Genomic DNA, 18,019 nt, shown 5'->3' with positions numbered 1-18,019 from the left:
TTGCGTTACTGCTTATTTCTGAGATAGAGCTGTTGTCTCTCTGACTGGTTGACTGAGGATAGAAATGAAATCGCCCTCAATACCTGCAAGTCTCATCGGCCCGCTGTCGATGCTGCCACCGAAGCCGCCTTTCTCACAGAATGGAGGAGCCCAGTGCGCTTCACAGTGGCAGTTCTTCTTGTTGTTGCACACCTGCAAACAGGTACATTTTACAGTTTATTACATGCTACACTGGTATTTCTCTTGCTAAGCATCAAATGGTATCAAAAGGCATTTGTATTCCTTTCAGCTAAACTCCACATATAAATGATGCACTGTCCTCTACAAAGGCTCATTCCCGAAACTGAAATGGTTTATATTTTATAAATAAACTACTCTTATTTAGTTAGTCTAAGTGACTTTCAATATAAAAGGACACCGGCTGCGTGTGTGTGTGCGCACACAAGTGCAAGTGTGTGTCATAATAGATAAAACATGTGCATGGGAGAGAGTCCATCCTGTAAAAGCCTCAGGTTTCCAGCGCAGGAGTTTGATCCAGGAGGATTCCCTGGCGAATGTAACGCAGTCCAGCTGTCAGTTGGAAGGAGGAGGGAGGGCAGTTGTGCAGCTGTGGGGGATTTACATTTAGTACAGACGTACAGTCAAGTGCCTTCCCTGCCTCCAGGCCATGGACACTTCTTGACTGGGTTAAGAGGCACTTGGGGGCTCAGAGGGAGGTATGATTTGGGGGAGTTTTATGTGCATGACGGGAAAATTTTTGTTTCTATAACACAAAATGGACAAACACTGGCGCAAACAAAGCCTGTTAATTTCATCAGAGGGAACGGGAAACATTATCTTTCTCATCTCTTCAGTAGAATTTGAATAAGATACACAAAATGTGAAATGTGACGCGTAAGGTGGAAAATATTTCTTTAAAATATGGGCTACTAACAAAGAGAAAAAAACAGAAAAAAAAAAAGATTTAGTATATGTGAGGGCATCTCGTATATCAGCCACTGAATGTTATATTGGGTGCACACACTAGCTTCAGCTTCTCATACCGATACATTTGATGTATCAGAAAAGCTACAGCTGTAAACGTCTGCTTTTTAAACACCAAATGTAGATGCCAATGTATCTGATAAAGTGAAAGATAAGGTGAGTTACGTTGCAGGCAAACAATGTTCTTTAAACTCCTGCAGTACATTTAGTAAATTCCTCTTTTCCAGTCAGGTCTTGTACTGTGCGAGGTGTTTGAGAAAATGTCAGACAAATTGATTTGGCAGATATTTGTGCAGAAGAGAAGATGCAGCTCAGGTTCACCCTCTTAGTGGCATACAATTTCTTTTTTTTTTTATATGATTATTTTTATCTACTGGCAGCTACAAATTTTTTAGTCAGTTGTCTTTATTTATTTATTTTTTATTGTAGGGCTAATTTGGTTCAGGGGTGTTTGGTCAGTCGCAGGTTAATAAGAGCAAGTTTGAGGAATATACAGTTCTGGATGTTCAGCTTTGATTTCTCATCGTATATCATCTCTACACCATGAATAGCTATAATTGACAGTGAAGATCAGAGGTTACTGCAAACTAATGTAGCCCCTGGTGAGTGTTTGATTCACAGAACTAAACAACAAAGTAAATAAAACATAAAAGCACCGCCTGAATTATTGATAAGAGAGAAAGGTGAACATTTCTTGGCAGGAAGTGTTACTTTTAAACTGCAATAGAACTACGGCTGTGGGCTCCCCCCCTGCACTGCTGCACCGTATCTCCTCTCTCTGTACAGTCAAAAGATGATGGACAACAAAGTAGACCCTAAATGATGCTGTTAAATGGGATTGATTTAACCTCAGTTGGACAACGAAGATTGATCGCACGGCATAAGAGCAGCTGCCATAACTCACAGGCTGTACTGTAAATATGCGGTTGCTCTGCTGTTGTGTTCAATTATAGGACAGACAGACAGTCTTAATTTTTTTTCTCAGCTGGTAAAAAAGTAAATAGATAAATACAGAATCCTCACAGGCTTGTAACACTGGCTTTGGTGCATAATCTAACACTAAATATTGAGCTAATATGTACTTTGCACTCACCCCACGTCCATTGCATTTCCCAGAGCACTCATGCACACCAAAGACAGTGACATTCTGGCACTGCCGGTTCAGGCACACCTATGAGAGGAAGAGCATCGTTGATGAACTAAAGATAGACACAAAAATGAAGAGTAAACAAGAATAAATGTGCACACGTTTATGGCCTGTACCATAAAGTAGCATGTGCATGATTGATGCCTGCTGCATGTTCTCTCCTCAAATTAAAGAGTACAGTTGCAATTTCCCCATCTAAAACTTTCAATTTTCAATTAAATTTTATTTGTATCACAAGGCACTTCACAGGGTAAGTTCAAGGCCTTCCTTACAATATTATAGATAGAAACCCAACAGTTCCCACAATGAGCAAGCACTTGGCAACAGTGGAGAGGAAAAACTCCCTTTTACCAGGAAGAAACTTCCAACTTCCATGATTTAGGGTTGGCGGCCGTCAATTTGGTTGAGTGGAGAGAAATGAGTGAGAGAGGGAGGAAAGGGAGGAATTAAATTTTAATTTAATTTAAAACTAGTCTGTAACTACTACATAAGCCACTCAGGTGGCTGCACCTCACATTTCACAACCCTTAATGCAGTTCAGGAGGTGAAGATGCAAAAGGCACAATACACTGCGTGTCCTCTAGAACAAAGACAAACATCAGACTGGAAAAAGCCAGCTGTTGCTTTCATGTAGAAAATAAGGCCTGCATTAGGCAAAGCAGTTTGGAGCTCTCATCTTCCTCAAACTGCCACTATTGTGTGGGCTGCCAACTTAATGCCCCGATTGGCATGGAAAACAGAAAAACCTTTTTGAGAATAACAAAAGCCCATGACAAAGACCCACCTTCAGGCCATCAACATTTCCAGATAATGTGTGGCTCTAACTCATAATTTGGGAGACTGTAGCCAGGAGACAAGCTGACATGGCAGACAGCCATTTTGCACACAAAGCTCAAAGGCCTTTTAAGTACTGAGGGCAAGTCCTGTGAGGGGACTGAAAGAGCTTGTGGGGACTTGTAGGGACTGTGAAACGCCACCGTTTCTGTTCCTAATATGTTCAATTTATTGTTAAATTATTTATTTCTATCATGGAGAACCAAAAGGACTAGAATTTGAGGGAATCCTCAGACACAGGTTTAACTCAACAACATCATCATCTCATATGTTTTCATAAGGAGAGCATAGAGGCCAGAGCGAACAGCAACTTCTGCATTAGTGATGTTCTGGGCAGGGAAGCTAACATCCAAATGTGTCCAGGTGCTATAGAGTTGTTTTGAAAATATTTACCTACTTACTGATATAAAGCAGCAGAGGTGGTTAGTCGAACTGCCCATATGTGCCCCATGTCATCTGCTCTCACAACCAGTTTGCCATTAATGTAAGACTGAGTACAGGCCTTGTAACCTCACCCGGAGAGACAGTTAAGGAGGGAAGTGCTCCAGAAACCAAAAACGAGAAGCCTCTTGCTTTTGGCAGGAAGAGACCCTGATGTCACTGTTGCTGTGTGAGAGGTTTTGAGGTAGGCACATAAGAGGAGAAAAGTTGAGAGGGACACCAAATAAAATGACTGGTTGCCATAAGGGTCTTTCCAGCCCTGAGCGTGATGTGTAGTGCACATCTGGATCACTGGATTCACTCAGGAGTTAATTTCATTAGTGCTTTTCTTTAGGAAGGGCTGCCCCTCTGTGTCTGCCTTGGCTCCGTGCTGCAGTTCTATCTGCCAGCACCCAGAGGAGCACTACTCTAGGCACATGTAGTTGTCAGTGTTTTGGGGTCTCCAGAGAACAAATAATATAGCTGCAAGGAAATAAACAACAAACTAAGAGCTACTTGAAAATCTATAGAAATAACATTAACATTGAACAATCAGAAAATAGCAAAGGAAACCTCAGGATGACAGAGGCTCATACATTTCTGGTGCATATAATGTGATTAAATGGTGTATGTTGAATCGTGATATTGAGTCATGAGCATTGTCTATCCTACTCAAGATAGAATTAAATATAACCCCATGATCCGTCTCTTTGCTATTAAATGATATACAGATCCCTCACCATGCCGTCTCCACACTTTGTACCAGCCAGAACCAGTCCAGGGTCGGGCATGTCGTCACCAAGGTAAACGTGTGTTCCTCGACAGAGAATACGCCCTCCTTCTTGTAGCGGGATGTTAGTTTCGATGGAAACAGCATTTGTTCCGATCACTGGCCGGTTGGCTCCTCCCTGGCACTGAATTTTACCACACTTTGCATCCCTGCATGCAACACACACACGGAAACACCCATATGTGCACACAGTGAGATTGAAAAAGATAATTAAAAAAGCCTCAAACATAAAGGCCTGTCAATGACAGACAAAGATAAGTAACTGTAGAGAAAGATGAAAGACCGCTGCAGAGAGCTGCAGCACTGCAGTCCTCCGGTCATTAAAGCAATTACATCAATTAACAAAGGGCTTGATTACAGAATTCACCCAAAGGGAGATCTTTAGAACAATTAGCTGACAAGAATAGCACGAAATGATTCATGAATACTTTCTCAGACCGTAATTAGCTACTATCATACTTAAATTACATTTTTCACCCGTGTAAACTTTTGTTTGAAGACCACATGTCAGATTCTACAACAGAATGATGATTGCTAATGACACCACTTAAGCTAATCAGTTGTGTTTTGCACAGACGTTTCTCTGTACCTCTGCTGCGCCAGTGCAGCTGCGGAGTCTTACCTCGCATCACATTTGGCAAAGGAGCCTTTGGAGTCCTTCCCACAGTTCCCGTAAGGATCCCCTGCAGAGTTGACTCGCTCAAAGCAGATCCCAGGGGCGGGCTTGGCTCCTGCATGCAAACACAACCAAGGAAAATACAAAATCCAATCATCAATATGAAGTGAGAGATATATCAACTGAAAGAGAGGATTATTTACACAACTTATTAGAGGATGTTGATTTACCAGGTCCCCACAGGGTGATGCATTGTTGCTCATGAGTCTGGCAGATGCCGTTGTAGCAGTAGCCTTCAACATTGTGGCAGGCGTGCCCATCATGCAGATAAACGTTGGCTGGGCAGTGAGGGTTGGCACCAGTACAAAACTCTGGCAGGTCACAGGAGTTACTGGTCTCTCGACACAGGGTGCCAGCCGGCTTGAGCTGTAAACACATATAGTACAGTACAGTTAAGCAAACTGTTAAAATGTGAAGAGGCTTGAGAAGATTTATAGACTGATCTGACATCAGAAGCTCACGTACAGTATATTGAGGTTATTTTCTTTCGTTTCTTTGTGCAAAACGAAGAAGACAACACACATTTAACACAGTATTTTTCTGCGTACTTAACCTTTTGGTGGTCTGGCCTTTAATTTATATGAAGGCTGTCCTTCCACACTTGCATTGTGCCGTAAATGTTACAGACGTGTCCGACCCCGTAAGTAATTGCACGGTACTGATGTCTCGTACCACAAGGTCAAAGATTCTTTTGTGTAAAGAAAAGGAATCAAAGTCTTGCATTGAAACGGAGGTCTGAGCAGAAATATTTTTAAGGACACAATGAGCAGACTTATGCATTTAATCATCTTCAACAAATTTTAGAAGAAAGGACTCGCATCCGAGAAAGAAAAAGGTTTCCACGTCAAAGCAAAAACTACTAGTAAGTAGCTAGAAGCAAACTTTATGCAATCCAACTTGAGAACTTTCCTTCAATTGAAACCTGTCTATTGAGATAACATATACAAAGTTGGAATGAACTGACCTGAGATATTAAATTATATACGAAGACACACTATTGTGAGACTCTTAATAATCTACCAGAGAGAATTAAGAGAGTTTCAGAAAGTTTCAGGCTTTGTACTCGAGTTTAGAAATGAAAAACGTCCATCTCTGCAGAGTAAAGCTTTGAAAATACAATTTCATAATAAAGTTTCCAAAGTTTCTTTAAGCTATTGGAAAGGTATATGTGCATTTAAATTGGGAAAGATTGGGAGATCCAAGGCGGAAGGATAATACATGCGACAGACCCAAGATTGCATGAGAAGTCTTACCCTGCAGTCTTCACAGCACTGTCCATGGGCGCACACGGCATCTCCCTTGAGGGTGCATGTGGTGGCGTTGCAGCATGGGTTCATGCATTCCTGAGGATGAGGGAGAGAAAACAAAATAGTTAACAACATGTGGACCTCATCACCGCTCTGTCAGTTTGCTCTTGTCAGATCAAGACTTCCAGGTCAGGGGAGCACACTTCCTGTCCGGGGAGTCCCATCTTACTTACCCTGACCTGAAAACCATTAGATGGAGACTGTATTAACTGAAACTCATGTGATCTGGATTTGGGGAATTCTGTAGACCTGTAGAGTTTAGTACTCTGACCCAAGTGGGGTCAAAAAAGTGAGAGCTGTGAGGCAGAGGAGAAAACGATAGGAATCAGGTGTAGCATTTGGAAGGGTCTGTTTTAAGAGCTTCAACTGAGATTTGATGGGGAAAGATGTGTCCGAGTTGACTATTAGGGTGCCACGGACAGGAGCGGGAGTGGGTACTGAAAGCCCTTAAGAGGAGAGGATTGTAGCCACTTTGCCACAATGACAAGGATCAGCTGGCAGCTGGCAGAAAACGCCAAGAGGAGAGGAGGATACACAAGGAGAAGTTGAAATGGGAATAATGTTATAAAAGACTTCAGGGAGGTGTTGAGATGTTTATCCTTTATTGGATGCCAAAACACATCAGCTTTGTTTTCCAAGTGGTGTCATGCATTGCACTATCACGCAGAAAATAACTCCCACTATCATTTATCTTCCGTCAACGTGGCTGTTTTACGTGTGGGGCTCTTAGGTTATGGCAAGATGTGCTGAAGGTTGGGAACTGGAGGCAGCTGGATTGGTGGATGTCTGACTTTCAGTTGATGTGAGGTTTTATAGGAGGCTGGCTGTTTACCTCTTGGCCCTGACGTAAGCGTATTGTTTGGAGAGGAGAGAGAAGGTTGCTTTCATCTCTCAGTCTAAGTGAGCCGGCAGATCAAACAAACGGACCCTCTGTGGCGACATTATGGAGGTTATGCAGGGGCAAGCTGGCAAAAATACTACCTAGATCTGCCTCTAAATTATGGAGTCCATAGTCATAACAGCACCTTACTAAATAATAAAAACCTATTGTTGAGTCAGTCAGGATTAAAGGGTCCATTCACCAAAATTAAAAAAAAGTTATTGCACTCAAATAGCAATATCACTTTGGATCTGGTTCCCAGTTGGTAATAAACTGGATTTTGTTAAGCCCCAATGCTAACGAACCTCTTATCAAACCTTTTCTCTCTTTGTTCATTAGGATAATGCTGGCAGGCTCAGTTAAGCCGGTGTTGAACACAAATTTTACTGGTTGAAATGACAAACAGCATCCGTGGCAGGGTCATCATCAGCTGTAGCTAATGAACGTTCATTCGGTAACGGCTAAAATTTAATCTTTCCCGCTGTCTGATGAATGTGCTGATGGGAAGCTGGGGAATTTACACATCAAAGATCATGTGTGAGAGGAAAGGAAACATCAGCCTCTAACACAGCTCTACAACTGTGAGTAGACTGTGTGTTTTGGAATTCAACTCTCCACCATTTCTCTAAAGAAATCAAATCACGTCAGTTTCAGAGAAAATCTGCTCATTACTTTTACACTTATATCAACAATTTAAGCTTATCAATGTAACAGCTCTGCACCAGGGCCTCTGCTATTCAAAGTAAGTAGCTCATGAATAATAAGGCATTAAAGTCAGTAAGCTACAACAGTTTCAATCTGTCAGATATATATTTAATTAACCATTCATATCTTGTGCTGATCTCATTTTCAGGTTAAAGCTACAGGTTGTGAATATCAATTAAGCTGCCACTAAGACCTATAGTGTTTCTGCCTTCTCAGCCGACAAAAGGTAAATACTGATCTGAATCTTTGAGTTCTAGTTATCTATAACTTTAGTGAACTACAAATATTCAAAGCTAAATCATAACGTATAATTATAGCAGAAGCAAGAAGATCAAATGGGGCAAAATGTGTCTGACAGAGCTGAAACAATAAGTCAATTAATGTAGAACATATGATAACAATCAGCATGATGTATTGTTTGAGTCATTGTTGTTCAAGCAAAAATGCCTCATTTTAAGTGATGATCTAACTTCTCAGATGACAGGAATTGCTGCTTTTCTTTGTTTAGATATTGAACGTTTATGGGTTTTCGATGTTGGTTGGGAGGTGCATTTTTCACTTTTTCCCCACATAATGCTCTCCAGGAACTCCATCACTCATGAGAGATTTACGATATATTCAACAACAAATCTCCTTTGGTTTTAGGATCCTTGAGACACACAGCTGCCTTAGCTACAGCTGAGTGATACCTGCTCCCCACATGTGATTCTCACTTCACTTTCTGAGGCACCCTGCAGTGTGCGTGTGTGTGTGTGTGTGTGTGTGTGTGCAAGAGAAACAAAGCTTGTGTTTCGTGAGTGGATGCATGCATCTGAGCGTGCCTGGTTGTTTGGGTGGCACGGCCAAAGAAAACTTATTTCAGCTTTCGACCCGATTACACTTTTCTTTGTTTCCTTTGTCACAAAGTTGGACAGTGCTTTGATTAATGGGCCTTCAATGAGGATATGACATCACCGTGGCAGACTGTCAGAACGCTGTTCAGCACATGTGGAAGACCGATAGAAGGTGTGACGTAAAAAAAAAAAAAAAAGAAAAAAAGAAAGGTACTTATATTAGGTCTCTCAGGTGGTTTGCTGAGCTTTTAGACTTTTTTTGTACAGCAGGTCTCGGTGCTTTTAAGCCGCAATAACAACATCAGTGTCAAGAGAAAGTTTAACTTAAAGTTTGTTGTGGTTTATGTAGGGTGGGGAGGTTCTGAGTGACCTGTTGGCACTTTCAGTGCTTGGAATCATATCATCTACACTTCACAGACTCTTGACTCGAAATTTATTTTCTCAACATTTGTTTGTGTTTTAACTTTTGTTTATCCAGCTAAAACATTTTCTTTTATACGCACTGTTTCCAACCACGGTGTTGGAGACTGATCCACTCCACAGGAGCAGTTGAGGATGAAGGTGTTTGCTCTCAACTTTACCTCTGCCTCCCCGCAGTCGCACTCCTCTCCCTCCTCCACGTAGCCATTGCCGCACTTCTGTCCACCGTAGAGCACCTTGACCTCAGGCATGTTGTACAAACACATGCCTACGCCTTTCTCCAGACTGGCAGCGAGGTCCTTCTTACTACATGTGCTGAACACTGTTGGGAATGGATACCTATGGGATGAATGGAAGAACAAGGTTGACTGAAATTAAGGCACGAGGAGACATGATATTAAAAAAATCAAACAGATTTGCCCGAGACGCAGAAAAAAAAAAATCCTGCTTCGTGTGTGGGTTTTAACTGTTCCGAAACCAAAATGATCTCAAGAAAAGTGGCCTCAATCATCCTGCTGAAGCAGAATGCAGACAGAGCTTGCACTGAAACCTTTCTTCAATCTGCTCATTCAAGAGGCCTTTTCACACAAATTTAATGGTCTACTGACACCGTATGAGCTCCAGTTCAAGAGATTTTCAATCCTACTCAATACATAAACGGGCCATCGAATGTCCAGAGAAACATTTTCTCTGGCAGCCACATTTTCAAGAGGCATATCCTGGCTGGAGCAGGACAATTTAAGGAACTGGCCGGAGGGAAGGGAATGAGGAGGTGTATGTTTGATGTGGATGACTTGTGTGTGTGAGCATGTGTGTACATGAAACCCTGATAAAATAGCAAGCCCCAAACCACATAATTTCTACTGCATTAATTTCACTCCCTGGTATCACTTACCTGAAGTGCTGACTAATGTCTAATTTAGTGAGGAAAGAAATTGGATTTCGTATTGAAAAAGAGAAAATGTTACAGATGAAACTGTGCGATGTGCCAATAACAGCTGTGAAGCCCGAGGGAATTGTCGTCCTGCTCGAGTGAGTTTCAGTGAGTCTGAGAACCAAGGACCAGAAATAAATAGAAAGACAGAGAGGGAAAGAGACATGAAGAGTGAAAAACAAAAATAATATGGAGACATGTAGACAGGAAGGCGAAAGAAAACAGGATTATACACAGTGATGACAGAAACAAGACATGAGGTATGGACAAAGGGACGGACAACCTTTTATGGAGAGAAAAAGAAAGGAAGAAAATCATGGCACGTGCAGAAAAAATGACAGAAATCAAGCTGTTTAACCAGGGGCAGGGCGAGAGGGGTGGCGCCAAAATGACCCCATAGAGACGCCAAAGGACCACAAAATAGCACAAAACGACAAACAGATGCAAAACGTCCACAGTCAAAAAACGACCACAGAGAAGAAAGACCAAAAGGGACGCAAAATGACAACAAAGAGACACAAAACAACTACAAAGAGACGCAAAAATGACAACAGAGACCAAAACCAACAACGAGGAGATGCAAAATGACTTCAAAGAGACAAAAAAAACGACAAAAAAAAAAAAAAAAAAAAAAAAAAAAAAAAAAAAAAAAAAAAAAAAGATTACAAAGAGCCGTAAAATGACCACAAAGAGACTGTAAAGGGAGGAACACGACCACACAGACAAATGGCAGAAATCTTGCTGCTCAACCAGCGGCAGGTCCGGAAAGATGGCACAGAGGAGGGTTGGGGGGTCTTTTACATGTCTGTGTTCAGGGGGCCCATTGTCTCATATAGGTTATTTACTTGGCATTCATTTATTACGCTGAATAAACAACAGTAAGTATTAATAACGCGTTGGCTTCGTGCATTTTAGTCGTCATTTTACAAAATATGAAACCCCTGTTTAGGTGTGCTGCAGTCTGGTCACTCCACTTCAAACATTTCTATACCCACCTCAGTGCTTCACCTCCTGTAAGACCCATGTCCTGCTTCAACCTCTCTAAACACCTTGGCAGCATGAAACACAAGCCACAGGACACACATTCCTAAAACACAGTGGATGACAGCAACATAACCAAGGCTCGACCCCGTGCTCCGTGCCAGCTAACAAACAAAAACAGAATCACAGAGGGACTGACACAGAAAAGCAGGCTTTGGGGCGTAAAATGAGTATCTCACACAGTCATGGTGGGACATAGTCTAGCTTCAAAAAGAGGATGTGGAGGATATAGGGTAACAAGGAGCAATGGCTAGCAGAGAGGATTGGCAGACGTGGTATAGAGAGAAGCAGCTGGCATCGGAAGCTTGAAAAGCTTGACTTCAGACAGAAACATGTCATACACGTACTTATGCAGCGATAGACTGACTGGGGTCTTCAAACGCAACGGGGCGTGGAGACTGTCTGCAAAGCTTGCGGCTTGACAGGGCAGATTTGTGAAAATTCAACATTACACAGAATATGTTTGTGGAGCCTGGCGATGGACAGAGGTCGGGTGGGGGGGGGTATGTGATGCTTTGCCTTTGCCTAAGGGGGATTTGGCTGCTGCAACTGCATGGATATTTCACTGCTGTTAGTTGACTATAGTGAAGCTCCTCCTGAGGGGACTGGAGATAACGGTGGAGGCATTCAATGGGAAGGAAATCTGTTTTTTGTTTTTTCCAAAAGAACACAGATTTCCCAAGAACATAGAACACAGAAAAACATCCTCTTCTAACAGGCACCCTTGGGTGAAACAGCTATGTCCACTTCACTCAGACTGTCCACCTTTGAGTGTCGGCTGCTTTCATCTCTCACTGACCAAAAGGCAATCGACCTGTCTCTGTCCCCCCTTGTCTGCCCCCATAATCCACTTGTTAGAGTCTTTTTAGTCACAAAAAGAGCTTTGCTGCCATGTGCACGGGGACCCTGCACCAAATCAAGGATAGACAGACTATGCAGATCAGACCACGACACGGAGCAGACCGACCCCCTTGTAAATAACATGGTCTGCCACTGATAACAGAAGACAGACATGTTTCAGGATCAACATGAGTGGATGGAATGTGCACAAGGAGTAAACAGAGTCTGTTCTCAATAAACTGGCATTAATATTAAACGTTGGGACGGTTGTCAGTTGGAGATTTCTGAGGGAAAATCAGGTTTCTATGGACCAAATTGGATCCACATGGAAAGTATTACAAACATCCAGTGGATACATGTAGGCTATGCTAAAATCAACATGAATTCAGGTCTGAGCTCCAGCAGTATGAATACAGCCACAGCTTTGTTTGAGGCGGACGCAGAAGAGAGCATATGTTTTGAGGAGTTAGCTCCTCTTTGCAGACCATTGACTGATTTATCTACTAAAACACTGTCTGCAAAAACACATTTAATCATCAGGGGCTAACCTGTCCAAGCATCTGTCCACTACGACTACTATAACATCTATCGTGCTACCCTCCCATTGGTTTCATGATATAAAACTAGGGCTAACCTAGTTTGCATTTGGTTTATTTTCGTTTCTTTACTGCTTAGTTTCAGTTATTGTTTTTGTTGCAACAGTAACATTCGCATAATTTATTCTGTAGCTTAATATTGTAGAGTTTTGGTATATTGTAAATGCAATCTGGATAATTATCATTAGTCACACCTGTGAGTTCAGGGGATTGTTTTTTGGTCTGTGGGCTTGAGTCAGCCCCTCTCTTGAGCCATCTAATGTGCTGCTTCCATCAAGTCTGCTTGCCATCTGTAAGTTGTGTGCTTTGACTCAACTGTATCAACTAAAAATGTTCAGATAAAAATAAAAAAAGCTCTGTAAACCTGTTGGGGCTGATGTTGCTCTTCATTTCACCACTCTACACACTCTGAACTGCTGGTTGTCATCTTGCAAAAGTCTTATTCCACCAAAGACCTTACAGATGTATACCAGTAAATGTCAGCCAAAGTTGACCCACATAAAGAGAAACTAAGCCATTATGGACTGAATTGAATTGAAATGACATTTTAAGCCAATTAAATACAATCTGTACAAGTAAGTAATTAAGATGTGCTCTGTGATTCATATGCTTGAAAATATTTAAATTATTTTTTGGGGTGTTTTATGCTTTTATTGGACAGTGACAGTGGAGACAGGAAATAAAGGGAGAGGGAGCAGGGGAATGACATGCAGCAAACGGTCCGGCTGACCATGAGTCGAACTGGGGACTTGCTGCTAACCACTGAACTGATGTCCAGTGTGGCCAGTGATCATGTAAGAACAGGGCTTTGATAATCGCGCTGCGCCACTAAATTGTAGCCGACAACCCTCCAGGTTACAGGTGCCTGGTCACACTGTATCTGTTCCCCGCTGTCCAGGGACGCTGCAAGAATATCTTACTTCTTCGTCACCAACTGCCCGGTGCAGTTCTTAATGACAATGAGCAGATACACGTGTACTGTCCAGACATGGACTAACATAAATAAACGACTCTGAGTTGTGGCGGTGGTTTCCGAGTGTTTTTGTGCCATCAGCTGAATGTCAGGACGGAAATCGATTTATTCAACAGGAAAAGACAGCAGTAAATTACTGTTCACTTATTATGCAATGCAAGATGCTGACTGCAGAAATATGCATCAGTGCAATGAGCATTGCAACTGGACAGTGGTTTGTTGGTGAACTGTAACCTTGAAATGGTTTCTCTCTAACATTAAATATCCATGACTAAATAAGTGAAAATTAGAGATAAAGAAAAAATTATTATTACATTTAAACAGTTATTATCTGTTAAAAGTTTAATGCTAACAGAAGCTAACTTACCTCATCGAGACGGTGTGGGTGTCGTTTGATCAGATTTGAGTCCCACCCACCAAAATCCAGTAGAACCAGAAGAACTCAATGACAATAAATGTGAAATCATAACTGTTCAAACATTGGCTGAAAATTGTGTCTTCATGTAGGACCTCATTACTCAGAGTAAGAAGGTGACTGAAAAATGTTTTCAGGGCCTATAATTATTTTTTCCAACTGAAGCGCGGATGCAGTTAAATATTAGTGTACCTTCTTTCTAACCACAGCTACATTTCAAGAAGTGCAGTGTTAGCAGGCAATTCAGACATTTGTAAGAAATGAAAAGGATTTAAGTCAACAACCATGCTCACAGGACCAGGAGTTTTAAAAAAAACCTATAAAAAAGACACCCCATAAATCAGCATTAAATAATGTAGGAACAGCTCCAATGTGCAGATCTCAGTCTGCAACAGACCCACATCGAGGGTGTGTATTATCACAGCTGAGACCACACGCCTGCTCTGCTGTCCAGGAAATTAGTCGAGCAGCGAGTGTAGGTTTCCCTGGATAATATTAGCTTAAAGCCCTGCACCCTCTCCAGGTGTAGTTAGCTGGGGTGGAACTGTTATGGCTGCGCACAAAAGTTACACAAAATCTAATTAGGAAGCCCCTTTTTGGCTGTTGTTACTGTTTGAAAGGCAAATATGTCATTCACATTGAGAGTAACACACTGCTAAAGATACTGATACTGACAGAGGGAAATGTGTGGCACTATCTCACAGACTAGACTCAGTCAGTGAAGCTGCCATATAACAGAGAAGGTAAAAAACCTCCAATGTTATCTGCTCATTTTTTATTAGCCTTTCCTAGTGTATGACAAATCTGTCATAGAAGATGTAAAAAAGAAAAGGGAAGAACAGATATTTACCCTTCCCATGTTGACTTTCTCTCTGAAAGTCAACAATGCATGCTTCACTAGGTTTTACCATCTGCTGTCTGAGCTGCCTATACGCCACAATGATGACCGTAGTCCTGCTTTCTCATACATTGGACAGTAAATGTGCTTTAGCATCGGACAACATTGGACAGTAAATGTGCTTTAGCATCGGACAACTTTAAAGGGGAAGATCCTACTATATACCAGCGAGTTGCCCATCAGCTTCTCTCAGAACATACAATCTGGTCAGGTACGTAGAGGGAGAGCTAGACTCAAACCAAGCTTTCAAAGAATACACAATATCAAACATTTTTCAGGTAGTTCTGACTACAACTTATCTGTGAGCATGTACTGGAAGTGCAAACATGAGTGCACAAACATCTATTGCAAAACCACTTTAGCCTTCCTTCCCCCGCTTGTCAGTCACTCAATGCTTAGAGGCCCCAATCATGTACAGCTCTCTTCACTTTACATAACTGAGCAGATGATCTACAACCCCCCCCCCACCCAAAAAAAAACCCGATTATACTATTACACAACTGTCAGACCTATTTATCACATGAAACACAGGCCTTAAATTAACGATTTAAAGGTGTACTTAAGCGATTTAGTACTGCATCTCCATAAAGTTGGGGGATACACAAGGGTCTGATTATAAAAAAACAGACAAAAAAGTGAAGCAGCTAGATTTTGTCCCTAGTATGGATCCCATAACACGACTCAGCAAAGGAGGCAGCCTTTTCATAGTAACTTACAAAATGATCTTGTAGCATTCAGCCGAGCTCTTATTGACAGTGCACTGAGATGCAGAGATACAGTCTCCTGTGCACCGAGCAGCTTTTCCTGGATCTGAAGCCATATGTGCAGTGCAGATGATTCCTGTCAGTTTAATCATCTCAGCATGTGAGGCCGGTGGGTTCAGAGGAGGAGGAAACGTCAGTCTGGATGGGGAGTGAAACGGGTCTGTAAACAGTGTAGGCACTGGTTACATGAGGGGCTCTTCCTTTTGTGGGCTCACAGGCCGACATCAAGCTGTCTCTACTGCTGTCTATGCTGCACCACAGACTGACATGTATTTAGGTCGAGCTAAGCAGGAGCGACATGTCTGACCTTTCAACAAATGTTAGGCTGCAACACTGGCAGGAGCCTATGGTGATTAAATATCAGGAGGAAAAGCAAAACACAAGCTAAATTTACTGCAAACATTTACCCACTGGCAACCTCACTAGCTTTCTCCCTCCTCTCCACAGCAGATGATGACATTTTGTACCTTCTCACCTCACTTGCACTCTGTCACTTCGACAAGAAAATAACAAGAGTCACAAGCTCCCTCATATTGTCTTGACGAAGTATTCACCTCTTGGCCTCAAAGTCGAGCCACCGTTCCCTGCTGTGCTTCACATTTCTTCTGAGTCACACATACAGACACAGGAAAGCACTTTTGAGCTTTCTCCCCACGTTCATATGATGCAACTCTTAGCTCAACTTCTAAAAGACATCTCCACTTCAAAATGTCCGTGTAAACTCTGTTCCCTTCCTCTGTCCCTCAAATTTCCACTCATTGTTATGACACAAATCTCCCGCGGCCGGTCTCATACGCCTGTCATCGTTGTCCATGTGTACCTAAATAATTCCTTCACTGTCATCTCTCTCCTGTTTGTCTCTCACTCTCACCTCTACCTCTCTTGTGTTTCCCCTCCTGCTTTACCACTGAGGGAGATAAAAGGCAAATAAAACCACAGCTTCCTCAACGCTGCCTGTCTATCCAGGCATAAAGCACCTCTCTGCGGATCTCTCTTTGTGCCCTGGCCCTGATTGCAGCTGGCAGCGTCACTGATAATCATGTCATTTAGATGCAGCCTGTCCTCTCCTCCATTAGCAAGTCTAAGCTAAGAGTATCCCAAACACACAGTCAAATGAGCTTCCCTGTTTTACAACGATGTGTTTGACATTCTGAAGGCATCTGGGCTGAGGGTCAAGGGAAGGCTGGTAATATAAAAAGAGAAAAATGAAAAGAAAAGAAAATAAATAAATAAATAAATAAACTTGAGTAAGTTGATAATTTTCCCCATTTAAGCTGGCATAGAAACTCTGGAAAAAATGTTTCTTATGACAAACTTAAGACTATGAGCTCTCTGTGGCTTAAAGTCTAACGCAGCTCAACTGATATCATCTAAACAACAACATTGTCTAGACAACACAGTTGATCTCTCACCCTTAATATAAAAAATAAAAACAAAGGAAGCCCATGTAAGAACATTATTATGAGTTTAAAGTAGTATTGTGTGATTTATTTGGCCTCTTGGAAGCAGCTGTGATAAACTGTTAACACACCATGACACACGAATGAACGTCTTAGCGAAAAAATTGCTAGTTTACACGTCCAGTAGACACGGAGCAACATAAGCATTTATTTTGAGTTTCTGTTCAGCTGATGAATGCAAGTCCAATATTCACTCTCCTTTTTAGCTCTGTGTTTGCCCTCCACCATCTTCTCAGGGAAATATCTGGCTCTTTAACTGTTCACCAGCTAGTTGCTCAGTGTGCCTGTCGTCTCTTCCTGGGCAGGTAGCATACAGTGGGTATATCACAGCGGTGACAGTTAACCAAATTGTAAAGCTGCAGGCTATAAAACCAAAAACAATGAGCTGGAAGACACTAAAACACAACACTGAGTTGGGTGATAATTCTCTGTGATAATAACTACATGACAAGGCCCTTTATGTCTCATGTAAAGGACGCTGAATTACCTTGTTGTTGAAAGGTGCTATAAAATAAATTTTCCTTGCTTTCATCTTTGACATCTCTGAGACATCTCAGCTGACACTGGGCGAGGGCAGTGTACACCCTGGACAGCTCACCAGTATCACAGGTCTAACGTATACAAACAAACAACCATTCACACGCATATTCACACCTTCGCGCAATGTAGAGTCACCAATTATCCTAAGGAGGAAGCTGGAATACCCGGAGGAAACCCACGCAGGCAGGGGGAAAACATGCAAACTACACACAGAGAGGTTTGAACCCAGTACCTTCTTGTTGTGAGGCAGCCGTGCCGCCCACTTATAAGAATCAATGAAGTCCATTAAATGTTATAGTCATCTTCACTGAGCACAAACATACAGTCTGCAATGAACAATGGTCAATGCAAAATTAAAATATTAATAATTAAATAGGAAAATATTGATACTTGGAGTCAGTGTATCAACACAAAATTGCCAGACAAAATGTCAGCATACACAGTGTATGGATTTATCCTGCACTCTTTACTTAGCAAACAGAGGAGCGAGTTTCAGAATGAAAGGTCACTGATCACCTCTCTCAACTATTAATGTGTCTAATCTCATAATTATGTAGCAGAC

The 18,019-nt window shown here is 42.0% G+C and overlaps 1 protein-coding gene across 1 annotated transcript in view; it reads right to left on the bottom strand.

The window, feature by feature from the left end:
• The window catches only part of LOC111235168 (disintegrin and metalloproteinase domain-containing protein 12-like), a 75,895-nt gene that overhangs the window by 11,561 nt on the left and 46,315 nt on the right, over positions 1–18,019 (bottom strand). The window contains exons 12-18 of the mRNA XM_022763504.1: positions 9,158–9,335; positions 6,105–6,194; positions 5,022–5,217; positions 4,798–4,906; positions 4,126–4,324; positions 2,078–2,155; positions 84–192 (exon numbers count right to left, since the gene is read on the bottom strand). Of these exons, the coding sequence (XP_022619225.1) occupies positions 84–192; positions 2,078–2,155; positions 4,126–4,324; positions 4,798–4,906; positions 5,022–5,217; positions 6,105–6,194; positions 9,158–9,335 (959 nt within the window). The remainder of the gene's footprint in view (positions 1–83; positions 193–2,077; positions 2,156–4,125; positions 4,325–4,797; positions 4,907–5,021; positions 5,218–6,104; positions 6,195–9,157; positions 9,336–18,019) is intronic.

The sequence above is a fragment of the Seriola dumerili genome, unplaced genomic scaffold, assembly GCF_002260705.1.
Source record: "Seriola dumerili isolate Sdu_G_001 unplaced genomic scaffold, Sdu_1.0 BDQW01000478.1, whole genome shotgun sequence".
Taxonomy (NCBI): Eukaryota; Metazoa; Chordata; class Actinopteri; order Carangiformes; family Carangidae; genus Seriola; species Seriola dumerili.
The sequence above is the reverse complement of the archived record's forward strand: the minus strand, read 5'-3'. Positions and strand labels throughout refer to the sequence as shown.